The sequence below is a fragment of the Miscanthus floridulus genome, chromosome 6 (genome assembly GCF_019320115.1).
Source record: "Miscanthus floridulus cultivar M001 chromosome 6, ASM1932011v1, whole genome shotgun sequence".
NCBI lineage: Eukaryota > Viridiplantae > Streptophyta > Magnoliopsida > Poales > Poaceae > Miscanthus > Miscanthus floridulus.
Genome location: NC_089585.1, coordinates 114,692,088 through 114,716,074, shown reverse-complemented (window position 1 = coordinate 114,716,074; position 23,987 = coordinate 114,692,088). Strand labels below are relative to the sequence as shown.

Sequence of the window (23,987 nt, the reverse complement as noted above, 5' to 3'; positions counted from 1 at the left end):
ATAAATTCATACAAACATATATCACATATATATCTCATTCATCACATATATTTCATCCATGATCCATCACATATATATCTCATCCATCCACACATCCATCCGCACATATCACATCCATCACAATATATATCACATATATAATAATAAGTGCTCAAGTCCATCTAAATAAATCCACAAGTGCATCACAAGTCCATCACCAAGTGAACAACAAATGAAAAAAATACAACGTGCACTCATCTCTGCCACTGCGACTGTGGTGAAGGCCCAGCTTCATCATTCGGAGCTGCATGAGGTGGATTATTCGAACCACCGTCAGATGGAGACTGCACATAGAAGAAAAGATTGCATGCGAGATAAAATTATTTAGATAGCTAATCTAGGAAGGTAGAGGCCATATAAGCAAAGCACAAGCGAAAGTAAAAAATTTCATACTCACAGGAGTAGCTGGAGCTGTAGGACGCGGAGACGGAGGTGGAACCAACAGCCCAGCTGGCAGAGAGAAGCCCACACGTTGCTCAAGCCCTTGTAGGAACTCTGTAATGTCCGTCAGCCTCTGCGCCTGGACCTGCCGCTCGGCCTCCCGCTCGGCCCGCTCGGCCTCCAGCTGGGCCGGCATCTTCTGAAGCCTGGCCTCCAGCTCCCGACGTTGCCTCATTTCATGTTCCAGCCGGGTCTGCAATATTTCACTCCAATGTTTCAGTAATGCAAAGCTAATTAAGATGTGTAAAGATCAATATATGACGAGTAAAACAGGAATAACCTCGAGTGCGTCGACCCGGTGTTGTGCAGCGATCGGCCGTGTGCGAATGGCCGGGCTCTCGCTCGTGCTCCATGCTCGGATCTGGGAGAGAGAGGGAGTAGAGGCCGTGTCGATGACGCCGTCGCCAAGCCAGAACCGCTCATGCTTCTTGCCTTGCCCCGCCCTCATGACGGCCTCTCCATCGAAGTCCTAGGTGCTCGGATCATGGTCTGGTCCATGGAGCGACCTCGCCACCTCAGTATACTCACTGATGCGGGAGTGGACACTCAGGTTCGTGTATGCCTCGGGCGGGTCCTCCAGGTTGAAGGAGACGTTGGACGTCGCCTTGCCCTTGTGGGCTATACATCATGCCTAGAAGTCTAAGCAAACCTGACCACTATGTGACGCCTACTGCGAGAAAGACAACACGATGATTACAAATCAGGCAGAACTGAGCGTCACAATAGATAAATAAATTCGTGTACCCATGCTTGTTTGTATCCGGCGAGGCTGCGGCTGTCTTGATGGTGTGCTGGACCTTGCATCTGCAAACGATGATCCCAATCATCCCTGTGCATCTTGAGGTACTCCTCCGTGAACCACCTCTCCACCATCATCGTCCAGCACTCGGGATACGCTTGGCACCATCAGGGAATTATCTACACGTCATCAAGTATTGAACATATAAGAAGATAAAATTAAATCAACTTAATCTCAAAATGAATCAATATTGATGTTCTTCATTTACCTCAAGGTACTGCTCTCGGGTCAGCTGCATCTCTCTTGCGTCTTTCTTAGTTTTCCTCTCTCCAAGCTTCGACCCGTAGTAGGTTACGATGGCCTGGATGCGCGCCTCGTGATGTATGTCGGTGACGAGTTTTTTACAGGCTTTGGTACTCACCTGCTCCGCCCTGGGCTCAAATCCCTCATCGCATCTGTAATAAGTCTGCATACAAAAGCGATGTATCCATTCATTATTTCAAGAAAAGTCCAATGAATGCGACGTATTGAGCAATGTTGTGCGAGTGAGACTTACCCAAAACTCTGCCTTCACCCGTGCCACCTTGTTGGGGTACTCTGCATCGAGGGCGACGGCGTAGTGATCAAACGAGTAGGCTGGCTCTGTCTTCGATGCGTACGTGACAATGCCGGAGAAGTGTTGCCTGCACAGAAGACTCAGGATGCCGTTGACTAGTCGTGCGCTACCACCCGACATAACCACCCAGTTCCTGCACAAGTGATTAAGAAAAATTATTAGTTTTTTTCATTATATCATATGAAGTAGTGGAAATAACATATAAAGTTACTTACTTTTGTCCTTCGAGGTGAATCACTGGGCGTTGGTGAGGAAGCGGAACCTGTAGGAGGCTCGTAGGACCTCGCAAGTAGACACTCGAAGAGGAGTCGGAGGAAGCGAAACCCGTGCCTGCCGCCTCGCACTCGTCCTCATGCGGCCCCTCCTCCTCGTCCGTCTGCCGAACCAGCTCCTCGTCCGACTCATCCACGGGCCCCACCTCCTCCTCGTGCGGTGTGGGAGACGGCCCCCTCCTACGGCTGGCGGTCCTCCTCCTCCTCCTGTCCGATCGCTCCGTCGCCCCCCTCCGTCTCCTCCTGCAGCTGGCGTGGTCTTTGGTAAATCGAGTTCACGGACCTACGACGGTCGCCCGTCATCTTTGTTCAATCACCTGCAATAAAAAAGAAAAACAAGACGTAATTAGAAATGTGTAAAAATGAACAAAACATAATTAAAAAAACATAGTAATACATGTATTAGAAATATATGCAAAAATGAACAAAACATAATTATAAAAAATATAGTATTACATGTATTAGAAATAATCTTCATAATTGAGATTAGTTGGATCATAGGTCTCGTCATCACTATCAACATTGTCCAACTCATCAACACTATCCGAAGGAGGAATGTTTTCTTCATTGTCATTGCATAAACGTAATCGCTCAAGCATTTGTATATCCTTCAGATTTCGCACCTCGTCTCCAGCATCCTCGTCATCATCCCTTTCATTGTCTACTTCCATTCCTATCTCTTCGGTTAAGTCTATGTCAAACCTCCCTTGTATTCCCTCTTTTTGATAGAACTCTCCATTATATGTGTTTGGGTTGAATTTGTAATCTTCATCGTTTGTGTCCACATGTAGAGATGTCCTGGTTTGTAAGCATCGTACGTGACAACGTGCACGAAATCTTCTGAAATTTTTATCATAGGCTCCACATACGATATCACGACATCTCAACAAGTTTCATAATTTTTGGACTTCGTTTATTTTTTATAGAATTTAAAAACACTTTGCACGCAAGTTCGCGGTCATGTTTCGTGAACAAGATGTCCAAAATTTCGGGTCCGTTTCTGGATACAGCCTCACACTACACTCACTAACATGACTATCAATTTTTGAATCGTTAAATTCTATTATTCGTACCACGTGCAGTTCAAATTTATATTTTCGAAAAAATTCAAGTAAACAAAATAAAGTAACTAAATATATCAAAAAGCCACAAAAAATGTCTAAATTCTAACGAGGAGTTCCTGATACTTTAGAAGGGCTGCACAAAAAAATTGGAGGCAAAAAACAAAAAAAACTTTGCCGAGCGCCGGGGCATGGCACTCGGCAAAGGGGCCTTTACCGAGTGCCTTCACAGGGACACTCGGCAAAGGTAATTCAAAAAAAAATGTAAATTTTTTAATTCCTCCCTTTGCCGAGTGCCGAAGCTGTTAGACACTCGATAAAGACATTTCGAAAAAAAAAATTGAATCTTGCCGAGCACCGTGTCAGAGGCACTCGGCAAAGTATTTTCCAAAAAAAAAAAATCTTTGCCGAGTGCGTAACAGGAGGCACTCGGCAAAGAAGGACGTGGCCGAACACCGTTACGCGGGACAGCCTATGTCGAGTGCTGATCTTTTGCCGAGAGTCTGGCACTCGACAAAAAAAGTCCTTTGCCGAATGTCCTTTTTTGCCGAGTGCCCGACACTCGGCAAAGAATTCTTTGTCGAGTACAATTCTTTGCCAAGTGTGGCACTCGGCAAAGAAAGTCTTTGCCAAATGCTCGATTTTTAACATTCGATAAAGCAGTTTGCACTCGATAAAGGCTCTGTTTTCCGTAGTGGGAGGCTGAGGACGGCCGCTCCGACTCCGAGTTGTAGTGACCGGCGGTTGGCCAGTTGCGCCTCCTGTCGGCGCTGGGCCGGGCGCTGGTGCTGCTCCTCATCCGCACGGCCAAGCAAAATTCAGACACCAAATTCAGAAATGTACACCAGTAGTCGTTCAGCCTGGTCGACTAGGTGAGCAGGCCTTGACGACTGACCATGGTTTGGATCAGTGGGGTTCTAACAGATGCAAGTAGGGAAGCTGTTAGCACGTCAGTATCGGTATATGTTCTTGTCACTGGATAATATACTCCTATACTCCTATATTAAAACCTAAGAAGAATCTACAAATAAATTTGAATGTTTAAAAATGCACCCTCTTTCGTCTTCTACTCGCACGGGATAACTTGACCCTACCTTGTACAAGATCCACGAATGAAACAGTACGGACCTGGCAATTTATAGCCATCTACTGGATTAGTATCTAGTCTAGTAAAGAGAATAAGAATCTCTTCCCCTGCTGTCACGGGCAGGCGGAGCTGAACGGAACCGATTGAGCACATGAATGAAACCCGATTGGCCAAATCACAGCGAGACCGAGCGACCAGCATGCAACGGGGTCAGAACTCAGAACCGAACCGAATCGATCAGGTTAACGAGAAGGCATTGCAGGCAGTGGGGAGTAACAGAAGGCATTGCAGGCAGCGGCAGTTACGAGCAACGCGGCAGGGTGGCCAGCTTGTGCGCGTCGTGCTTCTTCTCCCCGTCTCGATCGCTTGCGCTGCTGCTTCTCCTTGCCGCCCTTCCGCGGCCTCGTCGCCTTCCGGCTCACGCTGCCAAGCCACGCACGCACGTACGCGCTTGCAAAAGTTAACAAAAAGGAACCAACCAAACCAAGCCATCGAATGGGATCGGCCTGCGTGCCGACCGATTCTTGTGCGCGTGACGTGAATATGCGTTTCAACAACTCACCGTATGCCGCAGCCTTCCATGCCGGGACAAGTCGGCGTGGGCGGCGTCCAGTCATCGCCGGCCTGCTGCCGCGCTAGGGGGCGGACCGCGGCGTCGTCTGCGTCGGCGCGCGCGCACGTCAGCATGCTGTGGAGCGCCCGCGCCCGCACCACGCGCATCCTCCGCGCCTGCTTCCCCACCGCGTGCGCCGCGTGGCCCCTGACGCCCCCCCGCCGCTCCCTCTCCCTGCGGCTGCTCCTCCTCCACCGGCGCGGGCGCCGCAGCCTTGGTGTCTGCCTTCTCGGTCGCCGCTTCTTCTTCGTCGTCCTCGTGTTTTTGCTGGCGGCGGCTCTGTGACCGCGACACCTCGATCTTGATCACCACTTGCTCCTGCTGCTTTTGCTCGTCGAGGCCCTGCGGCTTCTCGATCTTTAACGTCGTCGTACTGCGCCGCGCCGACTCGCAGCCTCCGGGCGAGTCCTGGTCCGCAGGCGGCGGCGGCTTTGGGGAGCTCTCGTCGGAGTCCGGCGTCAGTACCACCTCCACGGGGCGGTTCTGATCGTCGTTGCACGGCGTCGTCACCTCCTCCTCCTCCTGTTCCTCCTTGCGTTTCTTCTCGACTGGTATGAACAGCGGGTCGAATTGTTAACAACAACCTCAACGCAGAAATGATAACAAAACCCATTCCAACAAAACAAAAAGAATAAATGATGAGAAAACTAGGCCAGATAGAAATATAATGGGATGGAAATTCAGGCGTGGGTGAGTCACCTAGCGAAGAAGTCCTTCTTGGAGCTTGGACGCAGGGAGGAGGTGTTCCCCGGACGTCGCAGCCCTTGGGCACGAACTCGTTGTCGGAGACGGGCGTGATGAGGTCGTCGTCCTTCAGGTCCTGCCACACGTACCCGGCCTTGTACTTCCTGATGATGAAGGGTAATAACAGGAGGATTATATATATATATATATATATATATATATATATATATATATATATATATATATATATATATATATATATATATATATGAAAATTATTTTCTACTCCCATGTGTATATCAATAGATTTATGGCGTATATGACCCGATGAAGTGTATGTAGATAGAGTATATCTATATATGGCCATGCAGCCCGCCGAACCTGTCGGTCCGGCCTAAGGCCCGTTTTTTTGGCCCCGCCTGGCGGCTAGTGGGCCCGGGCTGGCACGGCCCGGAGGAGCAGGTCGTGCCTGGGCCTTACCCCAGGCACGTGGGTCGGCACGGCACGACCCGCTCCGGAACCGGAGGCCCGCTGGCGGCCCGGCCTGCCGCCTCCCCGCGCCCGACATATATAAGCGAGGACTCCCCGCTCGCCCAGTCGCCTCGCCCGCTCCGCTCCGCTCTCCGCTCCCAACCCTAACCCTAATCCTCACTCGCTAGTCACGGCGCAGCCGATCCTCGCTCGTCCAGTCGCCTCGCCCGCTCCGTAGTTCGCTCCCAACCCTAACCCTAATCCCCACTCGCTCGCCGGCTCGCCGCGTCGGCGCGGCGCAATCTCGGCTCTCTCTCTCTCTCTCGCCCGCATCGGCAGATCGGTCGCATCCACGATCTGACGAATCTGAGCGCTCTCTCGTGATCTACTGATCTCGTCCGTTGTCCCCGACTTCGATGACCTCGATCTGCCTATCTGACCCTATCTCCACTCTCCTCCCTTCTCCCTCTCTCGCTCTCGGTGAACTATGTGAGTTCGTGACCGTGTTTTCGTCCGTCCCTCCTCCGTCGTTCGTTGTCGTTTCTAATCGGTGTCTCTCCTCTGGGTGGCCCTCGTCATCTCCGGCACCGAGCTCCGGTTGCGTAGGTAGTCCACTAATCCTAACCCTAACCCTAACCCTAAACCTAGATCTGTCTTCTTCACTTCTTGTGTCTCTTCCACTGAACGACTGACCCTGGATCTGTATCTCTATCTCTCTGGCTCTCTGTTTTTCTCCTCTGCGTAGGTCGGTTGTCGATGCCTCGTCCTCTTCCTGTGGCATAGACCAGGCACGATGGCCGTGCGCACCGTTGAGGAACGGTGCTGGAGATCAGCCGTCCACGGTCAAGGTCGCCATGGCAGATGACGACAATGTCATCTATCCACTCACCGGCAATGATGACCTAATCGCGGCAGGGCTGGTCCTCGAGGACAACGACGACATCCGTGACGACGCTGTTGTGTTGTTGGGTATCGATGTCGGTAGCGGCTCTGCTCTGATCGATCTGGACGGTGGCGACGGTGGTGGAGGGGCGGAGCCGGCGACGACGATAGGGACGTCGGTCAGCTCCAATAGCACATATGGTACTTCATGTCTTGGTAAGCGTAAATCTGGTGTCTGAGTTGATTTTGATGAGATCTATGAGACTGTGAATGGTCAAAAGGTTCAAACTGCTGCTATCTATAAAATGTGTAAGAGTAAATTGTCTGCTAGATCTTCTGCTGGCACTGGCCATTTGATTAGGCACCAAGAATTTTGTAGGAAAAAGGTTGATCATGCTGTTAGGGTTCAGTCTAGGCTTTCTTTCAATCCTGATGGATCTGTGCATAAATGAGACTACAATCCTGCTGTTGCTCGATCTGAGTTGTGTCGGTTGATGGCTAGGCTTGACCTTCCATTAGGTATAGGTGAGACATAGGCTTAGAAGGATTACATTGTTCTTACTCATAACCCTAGGTTTGCCAAGGTTTCTAGACAAACCATCACTAGAGATCTTGGTAAACTGTTTACTGAAAGCCGTGATAAGCTTAAGAATTTTATGTTGCCTGCTGCTTCTTCGGTTGCTTTGACTTCAGACATTTGGTCTGACAATGCTAAGGAGGACTATATTAGTGTTGTTGCTCACTATGTGAATGCTGATTGGGAGTTACAGAAAAGGGTTATTGGTCTTAGGCTGACTGAGGTTAATCATTCTGGTGAAAAATATTGCTGAAAGAATTGCTGCTGTGGTTGAGGAGTATTGTCTCATTAATAAGATTTTCTCTGTCACTCTAGACAATGCTTCTTCTAATGTTAAGGCTATGAATACTTTGACACCTCTATTTACTGGTTACTTGGGTCCTGATCTTTCACCTGATCCTTTGGATCCTAGTAACCGTAAGTACAATCTTGTACATCAACGTTGTGCTTGTCATATCATTAATCTCATTGTAAAATCTAGATTAAAGAGGTTGAAACCTTACACAGAAGATTTTAGAACTGCAATTAACTTCTTAAATTCCTCTAATCAAAGAATTGTATTGTTTAAGGAATACTGTAGTGCTAAGAGTGTTAGACCTAGAAAGTTTGGCTTGGATATAGATGTTAGATTGAATTCTACTTAGCTGATGCTTAAACACTTGCTTCCATACAAAAATGTCTTTTCTGTGTTCATTAATTCCCATTATGGTTCATAATTATTGACTACAAATCATTGGTATTTTGCTGAGAAGTTATTGGAGTTCCTGGAACTCTTCTATGACTCCACTGTTGTTCTATCTAGTGTTTATTATCCTACGAGTCCACTTGTTCTGCACCATATCCTAGTGATTGCTTCTCATTTGCATGCATGTGAAAAAGATCAAAATCTGAGAGCTATTGTATATCTTATGAAGTTTAAGTTCCTTAAATATTGGCAGGACATACCTCTGTTATATTCATATGCATTCATTCTTGATCCTAGAGCTAAGATGGGAGGTTTCTTTATTGTGCTGTAATTTTTTGGTGAATACACTGGTTCTGAGTACAGTTCATACTATGCTGATGTCAAAACTGAATTGTATAAACTGTTTAACAAATATGAGAGCAAGTTTGGTGCAGTTAGGTCTCAAAGGGTTGCACAACCATCACATCATACAGGTAAGAAAAAGTAGGCATGTGAAAGAATCTTTGGCCGTGGATCAGGTGTTGTTGGTCCTTCCCCTCTCCCTGCCACTTTATCTTCATCTACTTCTACTGTTTGTGACCTCTCAGCTTACTTAGACAGTGACAATGTCACTTCTTATGAGGATGATTTTGACCTACTTCTGTGGTGGCATGACCATAAGCTAACATTTCCAATCCTGTCTATAATGGCTAGAGATATCATATCAATTCCTGTATCTACTGTCTCTTTGGAGTCTTGTTTCAGTTTAACAGGTAGGATAATTGAGGAACGACGGTGGCGCTTGTCACCAGAGACTGTGGATATGCTGATCTGCATAAAGGACTAGGAGTTAGGAGAAAAAAGGGAACAACATGCTATTGACAACCAAAAGTTGAAAGACTCATTCTAGAACTTGTACCTTGATGAAGATGAACCTGCTGGTGGTTCTCGTGGTACTTAGTGAGGTTGAGACTTGACTCTTGAGTGTGCGTGTGTGATATGTGACTGTGAAAGGGTGAGTGTGACTGTGAAAGACTTGTCTATCATTTGAATAATAGTTAATTAAGAGCTAGATGTACTATTTTTTCCTTTCTAAGGTTTCTCACAAGGGTGAGTTTTACCTTGAAAGATTTTTAATGAGGCAGCATTGCACTAAACAACTTATTTTGGTTATTTCTATTATCTGTTGGTTTTGGAGTTTGATATCTCTGTTGGACTATGAATGTATTGGACATTTGGACTTTGATTCTGTGAATGTATGAAACTATGATATGTGAATGTATGAAACTGTGAATGTATCAGACATTTGGACTTTGATTCTATGAATGTATGAAACTGTGATTCTGTGAATGTCTGAAACTGTGATCTGTGATCTGAGAATATATTGGACATTCTGTGAATGTGTGAAACTGTGGTCTGTTTGATTCTGTGAATGCAAGGGTAACAGGCCGTGGGCTGGCACGACCTGTAATTCTAGTTGTGCTTCGCGGGTCGGCACGACACGAAGAACGGCCCATAGTGCCATGCCTGGGCCAAAGGCCAGGCCCGTGGCCCTAAGAAGCACGGCCCGGGAGGCCCGGCGTGCCGTGCCGGCCTAACCCCTATCGGGTCGTGCTTTCATGGGCCCATGCCAGGCCGACCCGTTGGCTATCTATGAGTATATCATCATACTAGACCATATAGGGTATTATGTATGACAAGTATGTATGTATACTTAGAGTATATGGTTATACTTATTTTATATGCCACTATCATAGTATTATATAATATATTAAAAAATATGTGCTCTTTTGAATTTTTTTCACATAGTAAAGATCTAGAGTATCTTAATATTAGTATGTCAGCATACTCAAACTGATAAATGAGTATGTATATATACGCAACGTGATATATTGATTATGGGAGTAACTACTTATGGGAGTATATAAAATACACCATATACATATATATGTATATATAAGGAAATTATAGTCTATAAGAATAATCGATATGAATCAAGAAATTAGTAACAATTCAATCAATATAGATTGACACAGGCAAAGAAAGAAATTAACTTAATTAACTGGCAACCAAAGAAAATCCTCATCATCCATAGGAAGGCAAGAAATGCTGCACTGCGATTCATCGATCATCGCATCACCGGCCCTGTTCGTTTGTCTTATAATTCATATTTTTCAACTTGTTTTTTCAGTCGGAACAGTGTTTTCCTCTTACAACAAATCAGTCGGAACAATGTTTCGGCTTGTTTTTGGCCATCATATCATGGTATAGTACTCCTACTCCATATTACCTTTTGTAGGACCAGGAGTAATTGTCCGGCATGTCCTTGCCGCGTAGCTCGGAGAGCCACCTCTTGACATCTGAAGGAACGAAACAGTTTGAACACGAACGGCAAAGAATAATGAGCGGCATTGATCGACGATCACACATAATAGATGCAAAATGGATTTGCAAATGGAGGCGGGAAGAACGGCCGACGAACGTACCGTGGAGGCGGACACCGACGGCGCGGTTGGGTGGTTGACGCGGAAGAGGTGCTCACTACGTCATATAGGGTTTGTATGGGCGGTTTTAGAGGGTTTGTAGGGACGGTTTGGGCAGCCGATCCTACCAAATCGTCTCTACAAATCATGTATTTATAGGGACGGTTCCCAGACCGTTCATACAAATCAATTTGTAGAGGCGGCTGGTGTTACCAGCTGCCCCTACAAATAGATTTGTAGCCGTACAAATCGATTTGTATAGGCGGCTGTAGTACTAGCCGCCCCTACAGTATATTTTTTCACAAAAAAATCAAATTTACAATTCAAATTCGATCAGAACATATATATATATATGCATTACTTCTAGATCCTTTTCTAACTCGTTATTGAACTGCTCCTGAGTAAGCTGGTCCTCTAGTGCTTGCTCCTCATAGGTTGGCTGCTCATCATGCTCAGGGCATCGGGCTGCACTGTCTGGTGTCCGTGATATTATTTCACGCTTTGTTCTAATCGATGCAAGAAAGTGTGCTTTAGATACACGAGAAGGTATAAGAAATCAAAAAGGTTTATAAATTAAAGTAGTCCTATAAAACAACAATATATAAAAAAATGAGTAGTAACAGTAGTAAAGGCCTCAGAAACATGTCAATCATCATTTGATCATGAACATGGAGCATCAAGGCATCATAACATAGAAGAGAGGAGAAGACAATGTAGGGGTAACTGGTAATGATGTCAAGTTCCTCACAAGTTCTTCATCATCGGATCATATTCCATATAATGAATGGACTTGGACAATTTCATCATCGGCAAAACAAAGGAGAGGAGATGAGAGGAGAGGAGAGATTTGGCAAAAAAAAAGCAACAGCTGCTTAGCAAAAATGGAGCAACTGATGGCAAAAATTGCCAAAAAATGACTGATTGCTGCCACATGGTTGGAAGACCCATGTAGATCCTCCAAACAACAGCCGCTTAACAAACATATATATGCTCACTGTTAAAAAACATAGAGAGAAGAATAGTAGAGTATAGAGAATCTAGAAACCGCAGGTGCAAGCTATTTACTTAATTTGTTCAGATCTAGACATAAAAACAAAACATATTTCCATCTATGGCTCTCTCACTAACACATGAAAACACATACAAACAAGCAATCACAAAAACCTGATGTGTATGGACACAGAGACAATAAACAATTTACAATTCTATTTATGTTAGGTGGGCTACTGTGTTTTGATCTTCATTCCAACGTTGCTTCTTCCAAACAAATCTTGCAGCCGGAAACGAGAAAGTCTCTCTAACTTGATATTTGAAGGTCTGGCAACAGCTAAGAGAAACGACTAGTCCTGCAAGCTGATGTTGTCGGTCCACTTCTAGAAGAAACAAAATGAGGAGGCTAGGTACATACACCAACTTATAGTTGACTACAAAGGTCAGATATACTACCATGTTGGCTTCGAATTTATCGAAGATACTAGGGAAAAAATGCTTGTTTCATCTAGTTACGTAGTTTGTGGGCGTGGGGATAAATCCCTCACTGACTCTATTTTTATTAGTTACAGTTATAGGAGAAAAGGAAAGCACAACGGCTATGTCTAAGAGTTGAGCCTACAGCCTGTTATTGGATACAAGGTTCTGGTTTTAGTCTACTAATTTTGACCAAAAACGGCGTAAAATACAATACACGCAAAAGGACATGACAACATCAGGTCAGAGCGAAAAATTCTTTTGGGAAAACTACAGATCAAATGCTAGAAAATATTGCTTCATCTCTATCTATCAGTGGGCAGTGTTCTGAGAACTACAAATATTGCATCATCTCTGTCAGTCCATAGTGTCGTACAATTTGCTCAAAATAAAATAGTAGATCACAAAATTTTTAAAATTCTGTAGGGTCCCAGGAACTACGGAAACTATCGGAAACCAATCAAAATTGAAGCTAGATAAAAGGGAAAGAGAGAACATCACTGAGAGGAAACAAAAAACAATGAAAAAAATAACAATTCAGGCCCCACAAATTTAATACATGTTGCATCAACCAATATTAGGCACCTATAAAGCAGAGCACCCACGACCAAGCACCATACCTGGAAGACGATCCCAAATGAGCCCGTACTCATGATACGTTCAACCATGTAACTGATGATTTGCAATTAAGACCGGAACAAGAACAACACATGAGTTACTAAAGACAAGATGCGGCTACCAAAAGTAAGTAGGCATCAGAGTAACCAAGCATGCAGGAATTCAGATCCTCAAACATGGAACTAAACTAATAGGTACACTATTTCTATTCTCCACGTTACAGAACTAATGATAAAACTAGAAGACCATGCTTCCTAAAATGCACATTAGCCTTCAAAAATCAGGTAACAAAGCATGAAATGAAGCAGTCAGCCATATAATTCAGCTACAAGCATTGATCCAGGTTAGAGCAATATTATTCATCGTCAAACAATCTAAATGATGCTACACTTGGACTATTAGAGTAAAAAGTTTTCTTAGTGCAAGCTTTCTGAACATATGTTTTCCTGCTTAATGAAATGTAAAAAGGAAAACAAAATAGTGGGAAAGTTACATATAAAGACTGGATATTGCAATGTTAAATACTATAATTGCAGTAATTTAAATGTGCAATTTACTACTTATAAATGTGCAATCAAGAAATTGATTCTGCACACATATTTATTATACAATATATGTAACACATAGTTAAAAGATGTGAGTTCCTACTATTCTACTACAACAGCAACAAGACAGCCAAGCAATACAAAATCAATGATCAGGAATAATTTTGAAATAAACTGTGCATGTACATAAAACACCAGTGATTTATTTAGATAGATCAGGAAATATGTTCAGTAGAGGACCTGCACAAGGATAAATCATGGCTAGACAACCACCCAAAAGCAAGTAATCTGACTATTGAAAAGCACAAGTATTGGTAAATGTAAAAAATATCCTTACACATATATGATGATCGTCTATATTACTGAGCATTTTGTTAAGGATAAAAATCAATAATAGATTAGTAAGCAACACATTAAGGCAGAGAGTAGCCCTTTTCGATTTTTGCAATATGTTGTGGTACAATCATCTCTTCAACTATAGATCAAATAAACCATTGAACAAGCACACCAAGCAAAAACTAGTTCTATGGATCAAGAGCAATCAGATCCAATAGATGAGCTAACCCAAGCAAAAAAAAAGAAAGCATCATTGCTGACCATAAAAACCATTGCACACAAATAACAGTAACAAAGCACCCTAATGCTCAAGCTGCTACACCATGGCGCGCAGCATAGGCCGTAGCTAGCTCGCTTAACCCAACACGACAAACATAAACACCACTAATCTCTAACACTATGACCTGCTCACGCTAGAAGATTTTACCAATCAAGTAAATTGACACCACGTCATGTAGCAGCATAGGCATATGGACCAGTCTTTTAAGTAACAAAACCACATGTTCCCAATTGTAACAGAACCGACCAATTATACGAAATTAAGTAAGAAAATCATCCGCCAGAGCAGACACTTTAGCAAACTTAAGCCCGTATAACCCGGTAGTCCGTGAAATCACGAAGGATTTCAAACCAACTCATGTCCCAGCCATGATCGTAATAAGTTTAGCGGTCACCAATCACATATTACATAAAAGTTTGCATAACAAATACATCAGAGTTTAAACATAGTTATTACAAAACAAGTTCGAATAAAAAGTAGCGGAAGTCATTTGTTTAAAACCACACACACTCACACGGAGTTCAAATATAGTGCCAGCGAATGATCATCTCCAACAAAAGCATCAGATGAGACGTAAGGAATGACCATGCCCATGGTCCTAAGCATCACCCATCGCAGGATACAGGCAGTTGATACAATAGCCATAGTACATCTGCCCATCTGCAACAAGTGGGAATAAAACCCTGAGTACGAGAATGTACTCAGCCAGACTTACCCGTCATAAATGAAAATAATTGACACCAAGGATTATGAAGGGCTTTATAGTAGGGTAGCTGACTCATTTGCAAAAAGAAGCATTTTTAGCATTTCAAGAACCTTTCTAAAGGCATTATTGCCAAGTTAAATATTATTAACCTGTCAACTAGATTTGCACCTATACTAGAGTAAACATGTGATTAAGCAGATAATGATAACCAATGATCATTAAACAACTTCCATACTGTCATATTCATTATCACTGACCAAGTGTTCCATAACATTTACTACGATGAAGTAACTCAAGTCAAGTGCTCACTATCCAGGAGCGATGGCGATTCGAATCGATTCCTAACCAGCTGGTGATTTGTTCCTTACACAAATCTCACTCACCCGCTAAAGTGAGATATTGATCACCGAGTCAACTTTCCAGGAACCTCGAGTTTGCCAGGAACCACATGTACCCGGGGGCCGACCGACTGCACTTTGGCCTTATCATCCCGCCCCCGTGTCCTACCACACCTGCTTCGGCACAATGCGCTGCGGGCAATTTACTCGGCCCGAAAAATCTCCCAGCTTCGCGGTCGGAAGGTACTTTATCCGGCCAGCTAAATGTAAGGCATGCGTTCAACATGACTCGAGGCCCAACAACGGTCGGTCCTTAATCGACACAGACGGAAACACTACAGTCCAAAACTCTGCAAGTCTCCGTCCGGTCTCAACTTCATTTAACACTTAGTTATACCATGACTTCAGAGTCATCCAAGCAGATCCAGGTAACCACCTATAGCTCGCAGGTGACAGGAAATCACCCGACTTCTACCGGTCTAAGCCAGCTAAGCATTGACTCGACTGCGGATACCCGGGGTAACAAGGATATAGTATAACAAAGGTAAGCAAGGTATAATGCAGCAACGGTTGCAAACAACGCCTGAACGTAATGCATCAATTTAAAGTAAAGCATTTAATTAAATTGTTGCAAACCGGGAGAAAAATGCTCCGGGGCTTGCCTCTCTCGAAGGAGCTCGAACGGTGATCGGGGCACTCCGGAAGTTCCTCAACGTCCTCCTCGTCGGCTTCCGGCACTTCCTGCTGCTGCACCACGAACTGCTCCTCGGACTCCTCGGGAATGACGACTGGGTTCTCGGTTTGCGATCCTGTATGATGCAATGCGCGTAAGGGATTATGCAAACGGTGCATCGAAGGAGACGCATGCAATGGATATGTTGAAACGCAAGGTAGTCAACATCATCTAAGAACTATACTACAAGCACATGTCATCTACTGCATTCTCTTCTACTACTAAGATGTTAAGTTAACCTATCTTATGAAATGCTTCAAAGATACACCAAGCTTTACTAATTTCTTAATCACACTTAAAGCAACACTTGCTTAAACCCTAATTAATAATAGGTTTGAATAGCAACCTATATTTCTGATGCTCCAAAAATTCTGAGAAAATTACAGTAGCATACTACTACCCTACACAGACTACCATAAAAATTTCATGGCATTTGGATAAGTAAACTATCCTACACAAAAATGACAAGCTATAGCATAAAAATGAGCATGAAATTACTTTGTACTATGAAAAGTGTCAAACAACAGAATTAGTATTTTTCCTAGATTCTAAACAGTAATTAATCACTATACAAAAATTGTCACATGCATGTTTTATACAAAATTTGTGCTCTAGCAAAAATAACAAAAATCAGCCATTAAAGGTACTTGAACTACACCTCAAAATTTTCCCACAGCACATGCATGAAATATATTTTTCCTAGAAAGTACATGACATAAGAAGATTAACAAACTTGGAATCATATTTTTCTGAAGCCTATATATTTTTCTACATATTTTTCAAGTTATCAGCAATATTCAAGATTAAATAAAATCTTATAGAAAAGTATATAAAAAAATGACATGCACTATTTTTCCCAAGTAGACCTGGTGATAAGGAACCTAGCAATTTTTGTTTCAACAAATTTGGAGCAAGTTTGACCATCCAAACATTTTTCAAACCATTTTTGATTTCAAATAACAAATAATAAATGGAAATCAATTCATTTCAGAAATGCTGGGCCGGCCCGAAGGGAACAGCTGGCCCATGGCCATCACTGGCCTGCGCGGCCCGAGCGCGAGAGGGGGAGACGGCCCAATCAGGGCGTCAGCCCACGGCCTGGCTCGGCCTGGCCAGCCGAGGCATGGTGACACGCCGGGGCGCGCACTGGCGCGACGGCGCGGCTCGGCCAGCGGCCGGCGGCCGTCTCCGGCCGAGACAGCGCAAGCCAGCGAGCGCAATAGGTGTGCGAGGCCATGGCGAAAGCAAGCAGGCAGCTACGCACGGCTAAAAAAGGGAGGAAGAGGGCACTCCACGGCGGCCGAGCACGGCGGCGCCATGGACGTCGGTGGCGAGGCGCGGGGAAAGCTTACCCAGGGCTCGGAAGGCGGCGCAAGCGCGAGCGTGAGCTGAAGGAAGGTGAGGCGCGGCTGTGGGCGCGAGCAATCGGAAAATGATGCGGCGGTGCGAGAGCTTGGCGTCGGCGGAGCGGCGGGCGCGGCGAGGGCGGAGCTCGAGCTCTCGGCTCTGGAGGAGAAGGAGAAGAAGTGCGGGCGTGAGTGAGCGAGCGCGCGGGCATCAGCAGGTCAAGGCGGGCGCGTGGGCGCGGTGTCAGGCCACGGCTGCCGCGCGGCGGTTGACGCCGGCATGCGGTCGCCACGCGGCGGACGCCTTCTGCCGCGGTCGTGGCGTGGCGCGGCGAGCAGCAGGGGGACGGCGCGGCGCGCGGAGGCAGGTCGGGCTGGCGCGGTGCTGGGCTGGGCCGAGCGAGGCGAGGCGCGTGCGGCGCGCGGGAGCTCGCTGGGCCGGCTTCGGCTGGCAGGCCAGAAGCGAGGCGGCGGCCCAGAACAATAGAAATGGAAATTTTTTTCAATTTATTTTCAAGAAATTTTTAAATGCCATCTTTCAAACATTATTTTGAGCAAGAAAATGACCTCTTTTGAAAATGTACCAAAAATGAAAGTTGCTTAGAATTTAATTCCCTACCACTTTGCTTTTATGACCAAAGTCCAATTCTATCTAGATTTTAAATTATAGAATCAAAGTTACATTTTAACTCAAAACCCTAATTTTGGGGAATTATTTTTAAAGCAAAATTTGGCAATAATTCAAATACAAACCTTGCTCCAAAAATTGTGCTAAACAATTCTAGATGATTTACAATCATAACCAAACAGTTTCTACTAAACTAGCAAGCAAAATCAGGGCAAAACAACTATAATAAGTGTATGTACCATTTACGTTTCACAAACATGTTTCGTATGTTTCGAAGTAATGTGTCAGTTGTTATATGCAAGATTATGCATGTATGATTTGGATGCTTGATGATGCATGATATGCGTGATTTGTAGTGCCTAAATGCAGGCATAACACCGGGGTGTTACAGCCCTCCCCCCTTATAAAAATCTCGTCCCGAGATTTGGGTTACGAACCATTTGTTATAAAATTCTTCATAAGCTTTTCGTAGATACTCTCCTGTTTCCCAAGTTGCATCTCCCTCATCATGATGATTCCACTATATCTTGTATGTTTTCACCACACTATTCCGAGTAGCACGTTCCTTCGTGTCTAACACCCGGACTGGTTGCTCACGATACACCAAATCTGATTTGAGTTGAATACCTCGAGGTTCTATTCTTTCCTCCGGAACACGCAAACATTTCTTGAGATGTGATACATGGAAAACTGGGAAAACGGTACTCATTGTTTCAGGTAACTCTAACTTGTAGGCTACTGGACCTCTTTGTTCCAAGATCTTGTATGGTCCTACGAATCTCGCGGCAAGCTTTCTTCGGATTCCAAACCTTTTCTTCTTCATTGGCGTGACTTTCAGATAAACATAGTCACCAACTTCAAACGCAAGGGGTCTCCTTCTTTTGTCTGCATAGCTTTTCTGACGTGATTGGGCAGCTTTCATATTCTGCTGAATAATATGAACTTTCTTCTCGGCTTCTTCTACAAAGTCAATGCCATAATACCTTCTATCTCCAGGTTCGACCCAATTCAATGGTGTTCTACATTTTCTGCCATATAAAGCTTCGAATGGGGCCATCTTGATGCTTTCTTGATAACTATTATTATAAGAAAACTCAGCTAACGGTAACCATGACTCCCATGATCCCTTAGAAGACAATACACAGGCTCTTAACATATCCTCCAAAACAGCATTTACTCGTTCAGTCTGACCATCTGTCTGAGGATGATAAGCGGTACTGCGAATCAAACTAGTTCCTAAGCCTTTGTGTAAATGTTCCCAAAAATGAGCCGTGAACTGTGAGCCTCTATCAGATATTATGGTCTTCGGTATACCATGCAACCTCACAATTTCTGCGATATACTTCTCGGCATATTGAGGTGGTCGATAATCTGTTTTGACAGGCAAGAAATGAGCGGTCTTGGTAAGATGATCCACAATTACCCAAATTGAATCATGTCCTTTTTGAGTAGTGGGCAAACCCGTGATAAAATCCATACTGATATCGTCCCACTTCCAACTAGGGACTGATAAGGGTTGCAACATACCGGCAGGTTTCATGTGAATGGCTTTCACTCGACAACATGTGTCACATCTGGCAACATAGGCTGTAATTTCTTTCTTCATTTTGGTCCACCAATATCGAGATCTTAGTTCTTGATACATCTTACTACTTCCAGGATGGATAGATAACTTAGAAAGGTGAGCTTCATCCATGAGTTTATTCCTAAGCTCTCGATCCTTGGGAACCACAAGACGGTTGTCAAACCACAACACGCCATGTTCATCCACTTTAAAGTGTTGAGACGGCTTTTCTTTTATTTTCTCTTTGATGTGGAATATCCCCTTGTCGGTTTTCTGGCCTTCTATTATCTTACTCTCCAAAGAACAACTAATCTGAATACTATGTAACACAGCAGGATGCATTAGATCGAATCCATCTTCAAGTAATGGCTGCACAGTCAAGTAATGTGACTTCCTGCTCAAAGCATCTGCCACTACATTGGCTTTACCAGGATGATATTGCACATTCAAGTTGTAATCTTTGATCAATTCCAACCATCTATGCTGTCTCATGTTTAGCTCTGGTTGGGTAAAGATATACTTAAGACTCTTGTGATCCGTGAAAATATTGCACACATTACCAAGTAGATAATGTCTCCAAATTTTGAGGGCGTGCACAACTGCAGCAAGTTCAAGATCATGTGTTGGGTAGTTGACCTCGTGCTTTCTCAATTGACGTGATGCATAAGCTATGACTCTTCTTTCTTGCATAAGAACACAACCCAATCCAGTTTTAGATGCGTCGCAAAACACATCAAATGGTTTCTCGATATCTGGTTGTGCTAGAACAGGAGCAGTGGTCAACAGTTTCCGCAAAGTGTGGAAAGCTGCTTCACACTCTTCTGTCCACACAAATTTATGATCCTTCTGAAGGAGGCTTGTCATTGGTTTGGCGATCTTCGAGAAATCTGGTATAAAGCGACGGTAATAACCCGCTAGTCCTAAGAAACTTCTAATCTCAGGAACTGTGGTCGGTGCTTTCCAATTCATAACTTCTTGCACCTTACTTGGATCGACTGAAACTCCATTCTCTGACAGAATGTGACCCAGGAAAGGGACTTCCTTCAACCAGAATTCGCATTTGCTAAACTTAGCATACAATTGATGATCTCTAAGTCTGGTCAAGACAGTTCTCAGATGCTCTTCGTGATCTTTCTCGTTCTCTGAGTACACCAGAATGTCATCGATGAACACTACCACAAACTTATCCAATTCTGGCATGAAAACTGTATTCATCAAGAACATAAAATATGCAGGAGCATTTGTCAAGCCAAAAGACATGACAAGATACTCATACAACCCGTATCTAGTGGAAAATGTAGTTTTTGGTATATCCTGTGGCCTAATCTTAATCTGATGATAACCGGATCTCAAATCTATTTTTGAGAACACCTTGGCCTTGGATAATTGGTCAAACAGAACATCAATATGTGGCAAGGGATATTTATTCTTGACGGTCACAGCATTGAGTGGCCTATAATCTACGCACATTCTCAACGTGCCCTCTTTCTTTTTCTTCACAAACAAAGCGGGACATCCCCATTCAGACTTGCTTGGCCGAATAAATCCCTTTTTTGATAAATCTTCTAATTGCTTCTTCAGCTCTGCTAACTCATCTGGAGGCATCCGATATGGTCTCCTTGAAATCAGAGCTGTTCCGGGGATTAACTCAATTCCAAACTCAATCTCCCTATCTGGCGGAAGACCAGGTAGCTCATCCGGGAATACATCCGGAAATTTACACACTACCGGAATCTGATGAATAGGAATGACTGCTGTAGCGCATGTAACACTTATAAGGTCTGTTCTTCGAGGCAATGGTACTTGGAAAGTACCCTCACCTAGGGGATCCTTAAGGGTAAGTACTCGACTTCCAGTATCTATGACTGCTCCCCAATCCTTCATCCAATTCATCCCTATAATGACATCCAAGACTAACCCAGGCATAACTATCAAGTTCACTCGGAACTTCCTGCTACCTAATTCAAGGGTTGCCCCTCGAACCATCCGGTTGGTCAAAACATCAGCCCCTGCTGAACTTATACGGTAACCATAACCCAATTCTGTGCATAGTTGTTCATGTTTCTGTGCAAATGCTTGACTCATAAAAGAATGCGATGATCCAGAATCAAATAGAACAACTGCAGGGTTTTCGTTGACAGGAAACTTACCAGCAGTGACGGGCTCTCCCTCTGGAATTTCATCCACCATTGTACTATGCACTCTAGCATTATAAGTCTGCTGCTTCTTCTTGGGCGGGTACGGACAAAACTTCGAGAAATGACCGAGTTGATCACAGTTATAGCAGGGTCCTCTCACCGTCCCGGCAGATCCCACAGCTCCCTTGGAACTGCCTTGTACCGCAGTTGCGGCTGCTTTGTTGGGCTGTACTGCCATCTTGTACGGCTTCTGAGGTCCACGGAAATTTTGGCTTCTTGGCTGAGGTGGCCTGAATCTAGCACCAGGTGCCGATGGGCGATATGGAGGACGACCTCCCATAGGTGCTCTAGTTTGAGACGGCCCACCTTCAAAGGCTCTCTTGCGTGTCTTGGCTGCGGTGCTGGCGTTGTTATTCTTCTCCTGCTTCAGACAGTCGCTGATGAAGTTATTGAATCTGACACGGTTATTGGTACCAACATGCTTCATCATTTTTGGATTGAGTCCTCTCTTGAAACTGGCTATTCTTTTAGCATCTGTGTCAACCATGTCAGAAGCATAGCGACACAAGTTGTTGAAAGCATGCAGGTATTGCGTCACGGTCTTGGTGCCCTGGTTCAATGCCAGAAACTCTCCTAACTTCATTTCAGTCAGCCCGGGTGGAATATAGACTCCACGGAAAGCCTCAGCAAACTCTCTCCAAGAAATCTGAGCGTTTGGAGGAAAGGTGGTGCGATGGTGCTTCCACCACATTCCCGCCGGTCCCTGCAATTGAAGTGCAGCATACTCTGTTTTCAGAACCTCAGTCATCCTCAACACACGGAATTTATCTTCCATCGTGTTGATCCATTCTTCAGCATCGAGTGGCTCTGTGGCTTCCTTGAATACGGGTGGCCTGGTGTCCATGAAATCTTTGAAGCTGCTATATTGGTTTACTCCCATGCCACCGCCCTGATTGTTACCACGTTGCACGTTGTTGGCTATGGTGCGCAGAAAATCTTCCATGTTCTTCTGAGATTGTTCCGCGTTGCGCTGACTCCCGAGCAGCTGTGCGAGAAACATCTCGGGGGTGAACGGGGGAGGAGGTGGCAAATGCGGTTCATGAGGAGGCTCATTGTTGTTGCCGGGGTTTCCACCACCACCACCAGTCCCCGTACCATTAGCACCGGGCTCAGCGGCTTCATACGTGGTTCGGCGAGTGTTTGTCATCTGCATATTTCAGCAACAAGTAACGATTGAGTGAAGCTGTAATAATTGCGAGTGCAGAAAAACTTATGCCGTACTGAATTTACTGGAGAGAATAAATTCATACAATAAAACAGAGGCACAATAATCGCATTCCAATTAAAACAACAGCACTGAATCGAATTACTTTAAACGGCAAACATCGCGTCCATACAATCACATTGCCAGCATACGTACACTGGACTTTTTATGCGTTCAGATATCGCATTCGAAAATCAAGTTCCAACCACATGCCAAGTCTCATACGTTCGAAGCAACATACGATAGATTACATGCCAACAAAGAAAGGTCATCGCGACAAGACCTAGATACTAGCGCAAAGCAACTAGCCTACTCCTCGGGGCCATCGTCGGGATCGGAGACGTCACCATCGCCTCCAGGTGAAACTACAGGCTCGTTCTGGTTGTCGTCGTCGATGTCCATGCCAGCGGCGTTCGGTGGAGCATATGGGCCAACCCCATTGTAGAGCGCGTGAAACTCCTCGTGCAGGTTGCCGTTGTATTCCTCTAACTCATCGACTCTCTGCAGCAGAAGGTTTCTTGCGTTCCAGGCTTCATTCCTTTCCTGAACCAACTGTCCAATCATGCGGTCTGCATTGTTGTTGGCTTGAGTCAACGTATGCACTCGCTGCATAGCTCTATCACCTCTTTCAACCGCCTGATCTCGCTGTAAGTTCATCTCAGCCAACTGCTCCTGCAAGCTAGCTATAGCTCGTGCCTGTCTCTTCTTCTGCTTCTTCCCTTTGAGCTTATCCTCACTGCGCAAGCCAGTCAAAGTCCAGTAGGTACTCTCAAGACCCTCATACGCTCTGATGGCGGCGAACATAGCACTCATTGCCTGGTTGTCGCTAGCCTGTCCCTCAGCTAGACCTCTGACCAATGCGCTTCCTTGAGGCTGAACCCAAATGGCATCGCGAGGATCATCCCTAGGAAAAGTACCAGCTAAAGCTGCTGCAAGCTCACTGGGAAATCTGCTCATAATGTCCCTGATGACACGGAAAGCTGCTCCCTCTGCACCCTCAGCTGGAGTGCGACCCTCAAACTCCAAATGCCAACCATCCCAATCTGGAGCATCACCGAGAGCAGGAACCGTGATCTCCACCACTGCAAGTCCATCATCTGTTAACTGGCTCTCATTCCAAGAGTACACCGGCTCCTGACCCTCTGGGTACCCCACATCATGGAGCACTCTCCAAAGCAAAGTTGGCATGCCAAACTCGCTCAAGAAGGTGTCCGTGGTGCGGTGCTCCCTCAGGGCCAACGGACGTCGAGGTGCTCTTCCTCCGGTGGACTTACGGGCGGTCTGCTTCGTGCGAGCCATCTGTAGCAAAAGTTCTCTTATTACCTCGGGGAAACATATTTTAGGTGATACAACTTTTATCAAAATGAGATAATCAATTTATAAGGGGAGGTATGC

At 45.0% G+C, this 23,987-nt stretch overlaps 1 protein-coding gene and 1 pseudogene across 2 annotated transcripts; both read right to left on the bottom strand.

Annotated features, from left to right (window-relative positions):
* LOC136459145 (protein SOSEKI 1-like) overlaps window positions 1–23,987 on the bottom strand; it is a 37,583-nt pseudogene that overhangs the window by 662 nt on the left and 12,934 nt on the right.
* Window positions 168–1,347, bottom strand: LOC136459146 (uncharacterized). Of its 2 annotated transcripts, none has more exons than XM_066459044.1 (4): window positions 1,225–1,347; window positions 761–1,150; window positions 437–673; window positions 168–323 (listed from the first exon to the last, which is right to left on the bottom strand). In XM_066459044.1, exons 2-4 carry the CDS (start codon window positions 926–928, stop codon window positions 234–236), a joined length of 495 nt encoding a protein of 164 aa, XP_066315141.1. In that variant the 5' UTR covers window positions 929–1,150; window positions 1,225–1,347; the 3' UTR covers window positions 168–233. The 2 variants fall into 2 exon arrangements, with proteins under 2 accessions (XP_066315141.1, XP_066315140.1); XM_066459043.1 differs by having other exon boundaries at window positions 761–1,147; window positions 1,225–1,334.